The 15,085-nt window shown below is 46.3% G+C and overlaps 2 protein-coding genes across 2 annotated transcripts in view; one reads left to right on the top strand and one right to left on the bottom strand.

Annotated features, from left to right (window-relative positions):
• Positions 1–5,294, top strand: part of LOC121706973 (PH domain leucine-rich repeat-containing protein phosphatase 1-like) — a 54,619-nt gene extending 49,325 nt beyond the window's left edge. Inside the window, 3 exon segments of the mRNA XM_042089191.1 lie at positions 476–704; positions 2,043–2,861; positions 2,863–5,294. Of these exon segments, the coding sequence (XP_041945125.1) occupies positions 476–704; positions 2,043–2,861; positions 2,863–3,684 (1,870 nt within the window). The 3' untranslated portion in view covers positions 3,685–5,294.
• Positions 5,295–5,914: 620 nt separating this feature from the next.
• Positions 5,915–14,602, bottom strand: mep1bb (meprin A subunit beta b). Its single transcript, XM_042085197.1, has 14 exons — positions 14,438–14,602; positions 14,278–14,296; positions 14,126–14,170; positions 13,998–14,041; positions 13,665–13,743; positions 13,148–13,265; positions 11,040–11,218; positions 10,478–10,696; positions 9,828–9,980; positions 9,364–9,579; positions 8,448–8,918; positions 7,924–8,103; positions 7,118–7,226; positions 5,915–6,854 (listed from the first exon to the last, which is right to left on the bottom strand). The coding sequence occupies exons 1-14, from the start codon at positions 14,501–14,503 to the stop codon at positions 6,638–6,640; spliced, it is 2,115 nt and encodes a 704-aa protein (XP_041941131.1). The 5' UTR covers positions 14,504–14,602; the 3' UTR covers positions 5,915–6,637.
• Positions 14,603–15,085: the final 483 nt, after the last annotated feature.

Here is a 15,085-nt window from a genome sequence, read left to right as displayed (position 1 = left end):
GACCAATAGGGCTGTTAGGATTATTTAGCTCATTACATTACTTGGATCATTCATAACTACTGTGGATTTCTTTTAGTCATACATTTTTTACATTCTAATATAATAAACAGTAAACATATGCATAATACTATATTGCTGTTGTGACAACCATTTAGATATAGATTTAGATTATAACACACTAATCACCAGTCATATGAGAGAAGGAAGGATTCCAGACAGTGTAGAGTCTGTATACGCTCAGACAGCCTGAATACTTTGGTGTGTGTGTGTGTGAGTGTGTGTGTGTGTGTGTGTGTGGGTAAGGTCACCTTGACTCCCAGCTGGAGGAGGAGGAAGACCAGAACAAAAGGCTGCTTCTCATTGCTGTTTCACCCTCTGTGCCTGTCATTCAGCAGCTGAGGATAGTAATAACTTTCTCCTTGTGTGTGTGAATGTTTGTGTGCGTGTCTGTGTGTGTGTGTCTGTGTCTTAACAGGAAACTGGGCACGGCGGGCCAGAAGCTGGGCGGTTCGGCGGCACTCTGCCACATCCGGCACGACCCCACTGACCCGGCCGGCTGCTTCACGCTCACCGCCGCCAACGTGGGCAAGTGCCAGGCCATACTGTGCCGCGACGGCAAACCACTGCCCCTCTCCCTGCAGCACAACATCAGCCTGCCCGAAGAGTACAACCGCATCCGCCAGCACAAGGCCATCATCACCGAGGTACGGAGAGAGACCTGAGAGGGGAGGGAGGGAGGGAGGAAGGAAGGAGAGAAGGAGGGATAGTGTAGATCTGAAAGAGGGAGAGATGAGGGGGGTGAGGGGGACGAAGAAAAGTGCAATTCAGGCAGAATCGAAGGATTTCAGTTTAAGAGTGGCAAATCTCAGTTGGGAGAGTTGAAAAGGCCAAAGAAGACAAGACACAGATACAGAGAGGGAGAGAAAGAGAGAAAGAGAGAAAGAGAGGGAGAGAGGGAGAGAGGGAGAGGGGAGAGACAGAGGGGAGAGAAAGACATGGAGAGAGAGAGGGGAGAGAAAGATGGAGAGAGAGAGGGGAAAGAGAGAGAGAGGTGAGAGACAGATAGAGAGAGAGAGAGAGAGAGAGGTGAGAGACAGATGGAGAGAGAGAGAGAGAGAGAGAGAGAGGGGAGAGAAAGACATGGAGAGAGAGGGAGGGGAGAGAAAGATGGAGAGAGAGAGAAAGAGAGGGAGGGAGGGGAGAGAAAGATAGAGAGATGGAGGAAGGGGAGATGAAAGACACGAAAGAAGAGTTTTATTGACAGAGTGACTCATGGATTGGATCACCTCACAGTGCACAATTGTCCTGCCAATAGCACCTCTGTGGGGGGACTAGCCGAGACCTGGAGCTGTCACTACCACTGATCATAATGTGGAGGACATGGCGGGAAAATACGTGCTTCTTTTCCTGTGTGTGTGTGTGAGAGACAGGGTTTCGAACCAGAATTTTTTTCCAAATACAGAAACAGTATTTTAACGTTTCCGGTTTTTGGTCTAACCCTAAAATTGACGTTCTTGAACTGGTTAGAACAAAAAAATAAAGTTCCCGAACGGGTTATCAACTTTTGCAACCATTTTCATTAGCTTGACCCAGCAGATTTTTACCACAAAGCATTGGAAATTCGTAGCCTATCTAAATAGATATAATTCATATTTAAAACCAAACATTTGTGAAATACTTGGTACAATATTTCCCTCTTATGATTGATCTTGAGAGATGGGCTACAGCTTGGGATACATCTTGATTAGGCTACTTGTTGGTGGCAAGCTTCTCTATTACATTAATCCTGATGAGTAAACGATGGGAAGTGAACCTCACCAAGTCATTGCACAGAAATCTTACGAAACGAAAAAAATAACGGTATTAACCGGTTACCATTATTTTAGATAAACGATTCTGTTCCGGAACATAAAAAAAGTTTCTGTTTTCTGTTTCTGTTCCTAGCAAAACATGAAAAGTTTCTGGTTTTCATTTTTGTTCTGTGAACCGGTTCAAAGCCTTGGTGTGAGAGATTGACCCATCCTGTTCTTTCTCTTCCGCAGGACAACAAGGTGAACGGCGTGACGGACTGCACGCGCATCATGGGCTACTCCTTCCTGTATCCGTCAGTCTTGCCGCGGCCGCACGTGCACACGCTGACCCTGACGCCGCAGGACGAGTTCTTCGTGCTGGGCAGCCGCGGGCTGTGGGACGCCGTGTCGCCGGCCGAGGCGGTGGAGGCGGTGCGCACGGTGCCGGACGCGCTGGCCGCCGCCAAGAAGCTGTGCACGCTGGCGCAGGGCTACGGCTGCACGGACAGCCTGAGCGCCGTGGTGGTGCGCCTGAGCGTCACCGAGGACTGCTGCTGCTGCTGCTGCTCGGCCGTGCTGCCCCACCACGCGGCGGTCAACGCCGCCGCCCCCGTCGGGGGTCAGCCGCAGCACCAGCTGCACACGCACCACCACCACCACCCTCAGCCGCCCCCGAGCCCGGGCCTGTACCCGCCGGGCATGGGGATGGGCATGGGCGCAGGGCACCATCACCACCACCACGGCGGCATGCCCGGCCAGCCGTCGTCGGGCAGCGAGCTGAGCAGCGAGGTCAGCACGTCGGAGATGAGCTCGGAGGTGGGATCCACCGCCTCGTCGGATGAACCGCCGCTGCCGCCACTGTTGCTGACCGCTGATGCCCACCTGCCGGCGCACCTGCAGCACCAGCACGGCGGAGGAGGTGTAGTGGGCAGCGGAGGTCCGGCACCCCTGGCGTCCTCCCGCAACGGCGGCGGTTGCTGTGCGCTCCACGCCGCCTGCCTGCTGCCGGCCGCCTTCCAGCGGCAGCTGTCCAGCACCACCTTCTGCAGCAGCGGCGGGGGCGGGGGGGGCCGCGCTCTCCGACAACGCGCTGGACAGCGAGGACGAGGAGCCCATCGCCGGCGTCTTCTCCAACGGCAGCCGCGTGGAGGTGGAGGCCGACGTGCACTGCCGCGGGGTGGGACACGCTAGCCCCACCGACTGTTCCAACGCCAGCCCTCTCAGCGCCGCCGCCTCGGTCATCTCCACTGAAGACGCCGCTGCCGTTACCGCTGCTGATGCTGAGCCTGCCGATGCTCCGGTCACTATCGAGGAGGCCACTGGAGCAGCTCCTGCCTGCGTGTCCGTCGACGCGGACGTCGGAGGAGGCCCCCCCGAGACGCCCGAGATGCAGCCTGCCGTCAACGAGACGGCCGTCGCGGAGACCGCATCCGTCTCCTCCTCCACCGCTTTTCCGCAGTCCATCCCGGAGGCGCTGGACGAGGCGTCGGACATCACTGCGCAGGGCGAGGTGGAGAGCGGCACAGAGAGGGAGCGGGAAAGCGTCCAGGCAGCGGCCGCAGCCGTGGCGATGGAGAGAGAGCAGGGCGGAGGAGCGGAGCAGGTGAGGACGCTGGGCCGGCGCGCGCGCGGCAACGGCTCGGTGGCGCCGCAGGAGCGCAGCCACAACCTGATCGAGGTGGCGGCCGAGGCGCCGTGCCGCAAGCCGGGCGGCTACTTCACCGCGCCGGCGCAACCGGACCCCGACGACCAGTTCATCATCCCGCCAGAGCTGGAGGAGGAGGTCAAGGAGATCATGAAGCAGCACCAGCAGGAGCAGCAGAGGCCAGCGGGTGGAGGTGGCAGCAGCAACGGCAACGAGCAGCCCAGCGACTACTACGATACGCCGCTCTGACTCACACACACACACACACACACACACACACACACACACACACACGTACATGCACACTGCCCTGAGCTATACAACACACTCTCACAAGCACACAGACACAGCATGGGGAGCTGTGTTAAACACATGCTAACACCATGGTGAGAGGTGAAATGCACACACTGATGAACTCTTACCTACTGCTATTGCGCGCGCACACACACACACACACACACACACAACACACAACACACATATGCGCATACTGAGCACTTTTTTCCCCCCCTTGCATTCATGTGCACGCCTCAGACTGCTGACTCAAACACACAAACACACCACATGAAAAATTTAACTCACTCAATCAAAAATATCTATCAATCAATTTGCTTTCAGCACCACTTTAAAAGCTATATATTAATTAAATATATATTGTGCACAACTAAACATTCCAGAGAGGAAATACACACACACATGCACACACGCACACCCTAGAGCAGCAAAAATACTGCAACCCTCTGCACTCTTTGAGTTTGCAGAAAGACCACACCACTGGAGAACCTCGCACCTGAGCAGCCAATCAGAGGCAGGAGTCCACCTCCTGTGAGGTGAAGAGGAGAGTATATGGCGAGCGAAGATAATATCCCTTTAAAAGACTACAAGTCCCAGAGTGACCTGCACACTGCTGTGCCTCACCCTTTAAAACGAATAGAGCAGTTCACTACTGATCACGTCACAAGACTGTCACCACCTATTTCACACTGGCCCACAGATATCTCTCTTTCAGTCAACACTAGTCTCAGCATCTCAGCATTCAGACGTCTTGCGTTTTTATTTTCGTTTTTATTTTTTTATATTTCGTTCTTTTTTTTACCAACCATATCGTTCAAGTCGAGGAAAGCAGACTGACTTTTAAGAGCAAAAAAAAGAAAGAAAAAAAACAACAGAAAAAAATCTACAGAATCTTTTTATGATGCATAAATTTGTGTTTGTATGGTACACGTCTGTAATACCACGCTTACCTGTTGTAGATAGGGCACTTAAATGATACTGTATTTCAGTAAATTTTGGCTTTGGGCCTGTAAAAAGAACATAGAAATTTAGTAGAAATTTGAAAGACTAACTCCTAGGAGTTGTTTACTCTTTATGGTGACCTAGTCACTTCTTACTAATCTTCTCTGAGAGAAATGGTGATTTTTTTCCAATGATTGTAAATAAGACATTGTATACTGATGCTTTTTAAAGGAACTGTGTGCGTCCGTGACAAGCCTCACCCTCTCGTATGCGTTCAGGCTCACACACAGCCACACGTAAACCAGACACACTGACACTGCGCACACACACACACACACACATTCATGCACAGTATACAAATATACTGCCAAATGGCATTTAGACATCTGGTTCAGTTGTGTCCCTACAACGGACCTTTTACACACACACACACAAACACACACATTCACACAAATACAGTTTCAAGAAGCAGTTTCATCTCCTAAACCTCTTGTCACCAGCATGACTGTGTCAAGTTCAGTACTGCAAACCAGTTTATCTATAAGAAATTGTACTCAAGCATACCACACAGAAAACGTTCCTGTATTTGTTACAATAAATTCTAAATTTATGATGATAAGAGAGATGCTACTCTGATTGTTTCTTTTTGTCCCTAACCAATATAATCTCTTGAGTATGTCTGACTGCAGCCTCAGAGGCCATGCTGCACATCTACTGTATTCCTCTAAACCAGCCAGATGGGAGAGAATGTGAACCCCCACACTAACATTATTGTCCTTGGCTGCTCATCAGCGTGGCAGTAGTAAGACTGAAACATCTTTTTAGATTCTTGCACTGATCTAGATCAGGGGTTCTCTTTTTTTAGTTCCAAGGACCCCTTTTGGGGGAGAAAATGTTCAGAGGACCCCCTCATAACCGTAGCAATTAAGCATGCCATTTGTATTCTCTGAAGTTGTGGCCAGGTCCATTATCCCATGTTTTCTGGCAGGTGTGTCACTTGGTCTTTGGCAATTTTGGATCACTTGAAGATGTGGACTGACTTAAACATTTCTACACAACATTCATCAGCTAGCAAATAAGGCAGCCTAAGCAGCAGTAGGAATGGTTCTCCATGACCTAAATGTGAAGTGTTTCAAGTCAAATGCTAATGTTGTGTGGGAGATACAACTTGCTTGTTTTATGGGTGAAAAGTGGTGTTGTCTGTAGATAGGAATTGTTGAAACCATTTTAAACCACAACTTTATCATCTTAAAGCAATTTATTTTGCAGACCCCTTGGCTATGGGTCGTGGACTCCACTTTGAGAACCGCTGATCTAGAGGCATAGATTCAGACACCATGTTCCAGGAATGATCAACAAAAGACAGTCAAGTCTTGAAGCCTCGGGTTTATCAGCTCCAGCACAGTCAATGCAGGTAGCATCCAGCAGGGGGCGAAAGTGCCTCAGACTAAAGCACTTCCTTAACACATCCCATTTGCTATGGATTTCTCCAGAGCAAAGACACTGAATATAATAGACATGATATTCTGAGGATTATGTTAGATTACAGTGAGGTCCCATGATGGATAAGATAAGAAATTATTTTAAAACGATGATTGTTATAGTTGATAAAAGACATAATTGTAATTATTATATTTAAGGTTGATAAATTATATTAAAAAATATTTACAATTATTGCTTTTATTATGGATGATGGATATAGCCAAGTAATGCACAATGTGATTCCAGGACGATTCAGTCAAATACATGTAGAAACAAATTGTTTAAAAATAGTATGTATTCTCAAGGACAGCCATAGATCCTGGCGGAACAATTGAAGTGCTGCAAACGGATAACATTGAAGCGGCTGAAATCGTTTAATGTCTGTACGCTGAAGAGATGCCCGTTGGTGAGTCATAAATAATACTGAACTACCCCAAGACTGCTGCATGGAGCAGAGTCGAGATCTCAGTGGTGGTCTGTGAGGTTACAATCGATCAATCTTCATGATTTCCGTACGATTACTCGCCCTCAGCTTCTTCTGGTACCTCTTCTTGACACACACCACGCTCACGGCCGTCACGATCAGCATGCCGACCAGGACGCCCACCCCGGCGTACACGGCCGTCAGCGTCTCGTCCTGGCTCGTGCCCCTGAACTGACACCTGTCTCCGTAGTACCACCAGTCACCACTGGAGGCACACCTGGCAGAAGACAGACATGTCACTAGCGTTGCACTAAGTGGAAGAGGGAGGAGATCTAATCTAATCACAATCATGCTTATCTAATGTAGAAAATTGCTACACTCTAAACCTTTTCACTTTCTCGAACAGTGTGTTACTCAACAAATGAGTAAGTTTGTGGCCATCGAGACACTCAGAATGAATCTATCCAAACAGCAGTAGTAAGAGATATAACATGTAGTTTGTTTATGTATTATGGTATTTTATGACATATGATGGCATACCTGCAAGCAGGTGTCTTAGCCTCCTCGACCACACAGACACCTTCATTCTCACACGTGAGTCGTTCACAAGGGTCGACATATGGTTCTAAAGGTACCAGGTGAGCCACATCTAGAGGAGGGAGAGAGCGCAAGATCAGTAAAGATACTAACAGAGGGGAACTTTATGATCAATATGTTCACACAGAGGAGAGAGAGAGAGAGTGAGAGAGAGAGAGAGAGAGCAAGATCAGTAAAGATACTAACAGAGGGGAACTTTATGATCAATATGTTCACACAGAGGGGAGAGAGAGAGAGAGAGAGAGCAAGATCAGTAAAGATAAACGTAAAGATACTAACAGAGGGGAACTTTATGTTCACACAGTGAGCAATGTTGTTCCAGCACTTTCTCATTGATATTGGCCATTTTTCTTTGTTTGTTTTTTTTAATCTGGAGAACTTACTTTACAGTCACCACCTTGCCCCAATTTACCAATCAAATAGCCATATGATTGCCCAACAGCCCTGCTGAAAAAGATGGCCTATCTATGATCCTCTTAACTGTTTATGCTGTGAGTGCAAGGGAATCCCAACTACAAGGAACCTCCCAGAGACTGTGAATCGACCCAGACAGTGAAAGACCACCCGTCTGCATTGCTGGTTGTGTTCAAACATTACCAAGTAGGAGAGTGACAGTGGGATGTTTCTAGATCCCCTTGTTATCACAGACATCAATGACAGTGTGAACTACCACAGCTGATATCAAGACACATCACACATTCTTGACCTCCATATAATGCGTGAGGATGTGTGAGTGACTGGTCACTAACCCTCCATGGTGAGGAGGAAGATGGCGTCCCCTCCTTTGATGAAGTCTCGGCTGCGAGCCCTGGCCTGGGTCAGGTACACAGGGGTCCCTGATCCTGGTCCTCGGTAGTACTTGGTCCCGTCTGGATCTGCCACCGGGGTCCCCACTTTCCAAGGGTTATCCCAGACGAACATACCCGAGTCTGAGATGTAGCAAGAAATGTGATAATCAGACTATCGTTCTTGAAAACTGATCTAGGAATAGTTTCACTCTGAATCTTTTTTATATAACTTGCCACTAAATACTTACAGTATACAGCACTTTGGTCAACTGTTATAAATAATTTGAAATTGACATAAGTTAAGAGTATTTTTTGTTGGGGCTTGGGGCACCAAAGTAAAATCTTAGAGCTTCAATTCCATCAGGGCCCGCACAATACACACAAACAGCATGCCTCAGCACTCGTTTGTATGAGGCCTGGCAGAAAGGTTTCAGAGTGGTTATGAGGATGTCTGTACTACCACCCAACACAGTCCCTGGCCTCACCTGCGAGAGTGGCGTTGGGATCAGCAGTGACACTCCTCTGGTTGGACATGCGTTGTCGAATGTCGGCATTCTGGTCCATCAGCATCATGGTCATCTGTTTCCAGGGGCAGGGCCACTTTAGGTTAGCGTCTGTGGCGCCGTCTCCAGATACCAGGTGGGCGTAGGCCCCTAGCTCCCCTGGATAGCCCTCCTTGCCATTGGGGTAAAGACCCATCTGGAAGGTGTAGCCCTCTTTGGAGGTGAAGCGGGGGCTGTAGATGGCAGAGCCATGCGGGGTGTCCGTCATGACCTTGTCGAAATCCTTGATGCGCCACACATGATCGGGGCACTTGGTCTCCGAGAGGTTGACGTCGTCCAAGGAGAGGCCTCCAGTGGACGGGCCAGTGCCTTTGGTGCCCGCGAAGACCACTCGAAACTTTTTAGTGACGTCCAAATTCACATGATGGACCTGCCATATCGTGTCAGGAGGCCCTTTTCACAAAACAGACAACACCACTGTTGCAGTCACTGATACATCTCAGTTAGTAGTCATAGTATTAGTAGTACTTAATATTAATGTTCGGTGCACAGACTTAGTACATATCTAAGAAAGGAGTGTGTGCTTTGGTCAATCATTTCGGTACGCTAACTAATACAAGGTGTGTGAATTTCAGTGTAGCAGTAATGCCCTCATCCCACTAGGTGAAGTCCCAGGCAAATATAGGAATGAGTCAAACTGAAAAGATGAAGCATCAAAGAATGAATCATCAACTTAACCACCTCCTTTGTATCCAAACCCAAGGGGACAGAGTTATGTGTTTTATATTTCACATCTCCAAGTGTGACAATTCTATTGCAGTTGTAGCACTAGGAAGCAGTTCCATGAACAACACAGGAATGCTCTGCTGTAGCTAGAAGTACTACATAGTTATCTCACCAGCAACTTTCTCAATCAGACGCAAATTTCCATTGGGGTTTGATGTGTCGTACTCCCGCACCCAGATGCTTAGCTCGTCAGTGGCATGTCCACTGTTGTAGAGGAAGAACTGGAGACACTGGAAACCTCTCTTTGGGTAGAGCAGTCGACTCTCCAGAAAGGCGTTGTCACCCTGCTTTCCCGACGCAGTGCTGAAGTACATGAAGTATCCTTTGTCTGAGCACAAAAGAGAGTTCGGTCAAATTTTATGCAATTGAAGGAAAGGGAGGTTTTTTGTATCACTAATTGTTTTCCACCTACAGCTGCCTGCCGGTTATTTTTCAGTGAACTCTTATGTTGAGGCAGTCAGCACTGCTTAACATGAGGTACAACACCACCATAAAACTGTGTACTATGAAAAGTGTCCAAAGTGTTCATACTGGTTTATGGTTTGTTGCACACACCAGCTGTGCTCCTCAGCTTACCTTCACACTGTCCCATGTTGGTGTAGTCAGTGGCCGGTCCACCGGTGGCTGTGGTGAGGCGGGTCCAGTCGGCCTGGTCACCTGGGCCCTGGATCATGCCGCAGATATTCTCACGCTCAAAGTCACAAGTGTCAAGGAATGTGGAGGAGCGAGCTTGTTAAAAGTTAAAAGTATTGTTAGCTTTTGTACACACACACACACACACACACACACACACACACACACACAAACACACACACAGAGAGAGAGAGAGAGACTTTGGACAACCATAAATCCTAGACCTTCAACTGCCTAACCCTGACATTTACCACAGCCTCATCACTGGCTGTGTATGGGTTTGACATGTGATAGTGTTTTCTCGGCCTGCATCCAACAGCCTTACAATGCATTATTGCATTATTTCTTAGATATTTGAGCAAACACTCTGTCCTATTTTTCATGCCTAAAAAAATCAAATATCAAACAGAAACATACATTATAGGTTGTAATGGAGCTTATACATTAATCTACAATCTTTGCTCATATCTAGCAGTAATTACACAATTCCACATTGTCTATAATTATTAAATATTAACTTTAATTAGTTATCATTGGTGCATTAGTGACTGTCAATGTTTTTGATGATGTCGTTATTTTCAAATGATCCCTACAGCAATTGTAAAGTGTCCTTAGCTTGAGAAGGTCATTGTCGCTGAACTCCATGCGCTGGCCTATGACGTCGCTGAAGGCAGGGATCTTGGTAACAATGGTTGGTTCAGTGCCGTTCTGGAAGGAGTTCTTGCTGTAGTGCATCATGGAGCCGTAATCGTAGGGCACATTAAGAGCACTGGAGGTGGTGTCATTGTACGTGTTGAAATTGTGCTCCCGTCCTGCAAAGCAGCATTACAAGACATGTAAAACTTCTTTGTTGGAATCTTATGGTAAACAATATGGAAATATACAATAAACTATATCAATGTACGTATCCCTGGGGACATATTGATAATGTCCACTCTTACATAAGCACTCTAATGTACGCAGGTCTCACTCCTGCAGCTCCATAGATTCCAGTTCAACCCTGATCTTTTTCTAATCTGCCCCTAGATTGTTCATGGTCAACACTTCATGGTCAACACTTCACCACAACACCTGACACATCTGATTGGGCATGTGTCTTGCACAAGGTCTCTGGAGGACTAGTGGTTTGACACATTGGGGTACCCTTAATCTTACCCTCTGAGATGCGATCCCACATGATGGTGACATAGTCGTCGCGGTCAGGGCGGGACTGCTCATGCCAGAAGCCCAGAGCGTGGAGGAACTCGTGCTCGATGGTGGCAATGCGGTCGCAGCCACTCCCAATGGACAGTCTCTGCTTCCCTACACGACGGTTCCCCACCGAGGAGAAACATCTGTGGAGAGAGAGAGAGGGACGTGGTCATCCAGAGTGGTTCTCAGTGACATTCCATTCTGTCATGTAACCTCTATGCTCATGGCTTTTTGTCCGAATTATTGCTGTGTGATATGCATGCTATCATATGGTAAACTGAATCTTTCAGTCCTCCTAATTTCTCTTCCAACTAGATGTACCGCAGAGCGGTACAAAATATGACCGCCACCCAGTCCAGCACATGTTTTCCACAAAAATAAGTCACGCTGAAAGGCATATATGATTCTAACTGTCTAGATAGATAGATAGATAGATAGATAGATAGATACTTTATTGATCCCCAGGGGAAATTCAAGTCTCACTTGAATATTGCATATTGCATTATGCACACTCAATTCTCACTGGTATCTGCAGACAACAAGTACCAAAAAATGATTAGTTCATAGATTTCACATGTAAAATACATTTTATACAACCCCACCCCCATCTTGCCTGTTCATAATTCTGAGAAATTCTTGAATTGTGTGTATGTGTGCGTGTACATGTTTATGTTTATGTGTGTGTGGGTGGGTGGGTGTGTGTGCGTGCATGTGCATGTGATTGTGTGTTTGCCTGTTTATGTGCCTGTGTGTGTGCATGTGCATGCATGCGTATATATGTCTACTGTGTGAGTATGTGTCATGCGTAGGATTACTGTGAATGTATGTGTGTGCGTGTGCATATGGAATGGGTTTACATGACCCCTGGAGGCAAACATACGCAAAAAATTGGTCATCCTAGGCCCTACGGTTCTCAAGATAATCACAGAAAACTGTGTCTGCCCTACCCTCCTTTCGGGGGGTCCAGTCCAGCGGGGGGGCTACAGATCAAAATGAAAAACGATGGTTCCATGCTATCCATATGGGGTTACATGCCCACCAAGTTTCGTGTACCCCGGTCTTTCAGTGTCCCGGGAATCCTTGTTGGTGTACGGTCACTAAATGTACACATAAATTATTTTATTGTAAGGCCCCCCATGAACGAAAGTCCACGAAACTTGGCATGCATTCGGAGGGTGTCATAATGATCCTACACTTTCAATTACGTGCAGTTTTGACCATGTCAGCTAGAGATATTGTAATGAAAACACCTAATGTTTTGCTTTTTAATTTTTAACTAGGTGGCGCTATACATGAAATAAGTGGTAATGGGATAGGTTGACATGCCCCCTTAAGACTAACATACAAAAAAAAGGTGGACCTCCTAGGCCCTACGGTTCTCGAGATATTCACAGAAAACTGTCTCCGGCCACCTACAGGCCAGTTGGTGTATAGTAACATAAATTAATTTATTGTGTGGCCCCCCATGAACGGAATTCCACGAAACTTGGCGTGCATTTAGAGGGTTTCATAATGATCCTACACTTCCAATTTCGTGCAGTTTTGACTATGTTAGGTCACAGATACCTGCGATTACAACACCTCATTTTTACTTTTTTGTGTTTAACTAGGTGGCGCTATACATTAAATGAGTGGTTATGGAATGAGTTGACATGGCCCTTTGAGATCAACATACAAAAAAAATGGTCCTCCTAAACCCTACGGTTCTCGAGATATTCACAGAAAACTGTGTCTGCCCTACCCTCCTTTCGGGGGTCCAGTCCAGTGGGGGGGCTACAGATCAAAACGAAAAACGATGGTTCCATGCTATCCATGTGGGGTTACATGCCCACCAAGTTTCGTGTACCCCGGTATTACAGTGTCCCGGGAATCTTTGACGGAAATTTGGACATGCGAAAAAGAAAAAAAGAAAAAAAAAATCTGACAAAACCTATGACCGTCGCTTTGCTGCGTGGCGGTCATAATTATTCAGTGAGGACTCTTTCACTGAGGGCCTCTGTTCAAGTCTCTCTTTTCTAATGAAGTTGCTTATTCAGTGTTTTAAAGACTTTTCAAAAGGCCCACTGGCTTACCCGCTCCCTTTGAAAACGGAGATGTAGTTATCCTCTCCTGACCACGGTCGGAAGTCAATGCACGTCTTCAACCTGTACTGTTCAAAGGCCTTCAGGATCACACCTTTGGCATTGATCTCTATTGAAGAGAAAGATCAGTTGCACACCTGAACACCTGAAATCATCCAGTGCCATTAAAATGCAGGAAGGGACTGAAGTCCGCAAAATCCATCTCGGGAACAATCTGGTGGTGACCTTTGAGTCCATGTCTGTGACTGTTTTGAAGTTGTATCACACACGTGCCAGCTACACGGTTCTCTTTAGAGTTGATAGTGTAGTGTCCACAGTTAATTGCTGATATTGTACGGGCATTGTGGAGAATAATTTATACAGCACACATCTTTCTCATGTCATGCAACATGAGTGCTCTCTTCAACTCCTGTTATTACTGGAGTCTGGTGCAACACACTTGTGTATGGCATTCTATAGTATGATACATGCAAGTGTTTCAAAATGTAGCATTTCTATTCACACTCACCCAGGTCATCTTCAAAGACATAGGGAACAGTCCTTGGCCATCTATATATGTCTCCTATTATGGAGTTCCTCTCCTCTATCTACAGGTCATCCATAGCATGAAATAAACAAAATGAAGAACATGTCTCACAGTACATAACTTTGTGCAGTCTTATGGATAATGATACACTAACTATCACTACCAGGATATGATAGCAACTAGTTTGAATGCATTGGGATAGCTTTACAAAGGTGTAGTCTGACTAAGACAATTTCAAGTTGGCAGTTCTAAATGGTAAAACTGTTTTCCATCATTGACTAGTAATTTATAATGTTAACACACAACACTGCCTACCTCCTCCATCCAAATGTCTCCCTCCAGGAGATCTAAGCCTGCATCTGTGCAACATACAACAAATTACACATACAGACACAAAGAGTGTGTGAATAGATAACCGATGTCAAGGCGAATTTTGTTCCTACCTTCATTGATTTCGAAAATATCCTTTCCGCCATCCACATCCAACTCTGGGAAACGTTGAAAAAAATATTTACAACAGGGCAATATTGTTTTCAGTTAAAATCAGCTTGTCTGTTTAAATAGTTGTAATACAAGATACTACAAGAGCTCTCACCTATTACTGATGATGTAGGCTGATGACAGAAGGGCAAAGACAGATGTTTATTTATACACAATTTAAAAATGCAAGAACAACATTACTGAGACTTCCCAATTTAAACCTTTTCCATTGCATTTATATAGGACTGTAACCATAACACATGATACATTCTTACCTTACAGAGGACTTCTGAAATTATTAAACACAACAAAAGTAATGTAAATTCTGCTCCTCTCCCCATGGTCACTGATACTGAGTGCCCAGCTGCATGGAACAAATAATCTGCTCTAGTCTGTCAGGCAGACCGAACACGCGATTAAGTTGTAAAACATAAAATGTGGAAAAGTGCTTCACAGAGCTGATCACACTGATATGGTGTGTGTGTGTGTGTGTGTGTGTGTGTGTGTGTGTGTGTGTGTGTGTCCTATTCACAAATGAATGATTGATAGGATGTGCTGTTACACAGTCTTGAATAATATTCAACCATGTGTCTAGATTGTATGCATAACCATACACTTGTAATTTGTCACCTAACAAGATGCACCCAAAAGCACAAATTTCAGTCCTTCCTTCTGACACTGACATCTTATTTCCAGTGATCACACACACCTCAGGGACCTCTGACGCTCTCCGTTAATAGAATGTTGATACAGTTTACATGCAGGTTCAACATCGTATTTGCATTAAATTCATGTTCTTCACAAGAACAACCCACCTGCCATGAAAACTAGCAAGATACAAAAGATGTGCTTCACGTTTGAATGATGCTCTCCTCTAATGTGTTGGAGATTGCCTCAGACAGAGAGTCAAGAAGATATTCATT

Source organism: Alosa sapidissima, chromosome 1 (assembly GCF_018492685.1).
Source record: "Alosa sapidissima isolate fAloSap1 chromosome 1, fAloSap1.pri, whole genome shotgun sequence".
Lineage (NCBI taxonomy): Eukaryota > Metazoa > Chordata > Actinopteri > Clupeiformes > Clupeidae > Alosa > Alosa sapidissima.
This window is presented reverse-complemented; position numbering and strand designations above follow the sequence as displayed.

Excerpts from the sequence above, each read along its gene's own strand:
- mep1bb (XM_042085197.1), bottom strand. The coding sequence starts at position 14,503 with ATGGGGAGAGGAGCAGAATTTACATTACTTTTGTTGTGTTTAATAATT. Across the intron at positions 11,219-13,147 it reads TCCGTTTTCAAAGGGAGCGG|ATGTTTCTCCTCGGTGGGGA; the intron begins GTAAGCCAGTGG and ends CTCTCTCCACAG. Across the intron at positions 8,919-9,363 it reads TCTGATTGAGAAAGTTGCTG|GGCCTCCTGACACGATATGG; the intron begins GTGAGATAACTA and ends TTTTGTGAAAAG.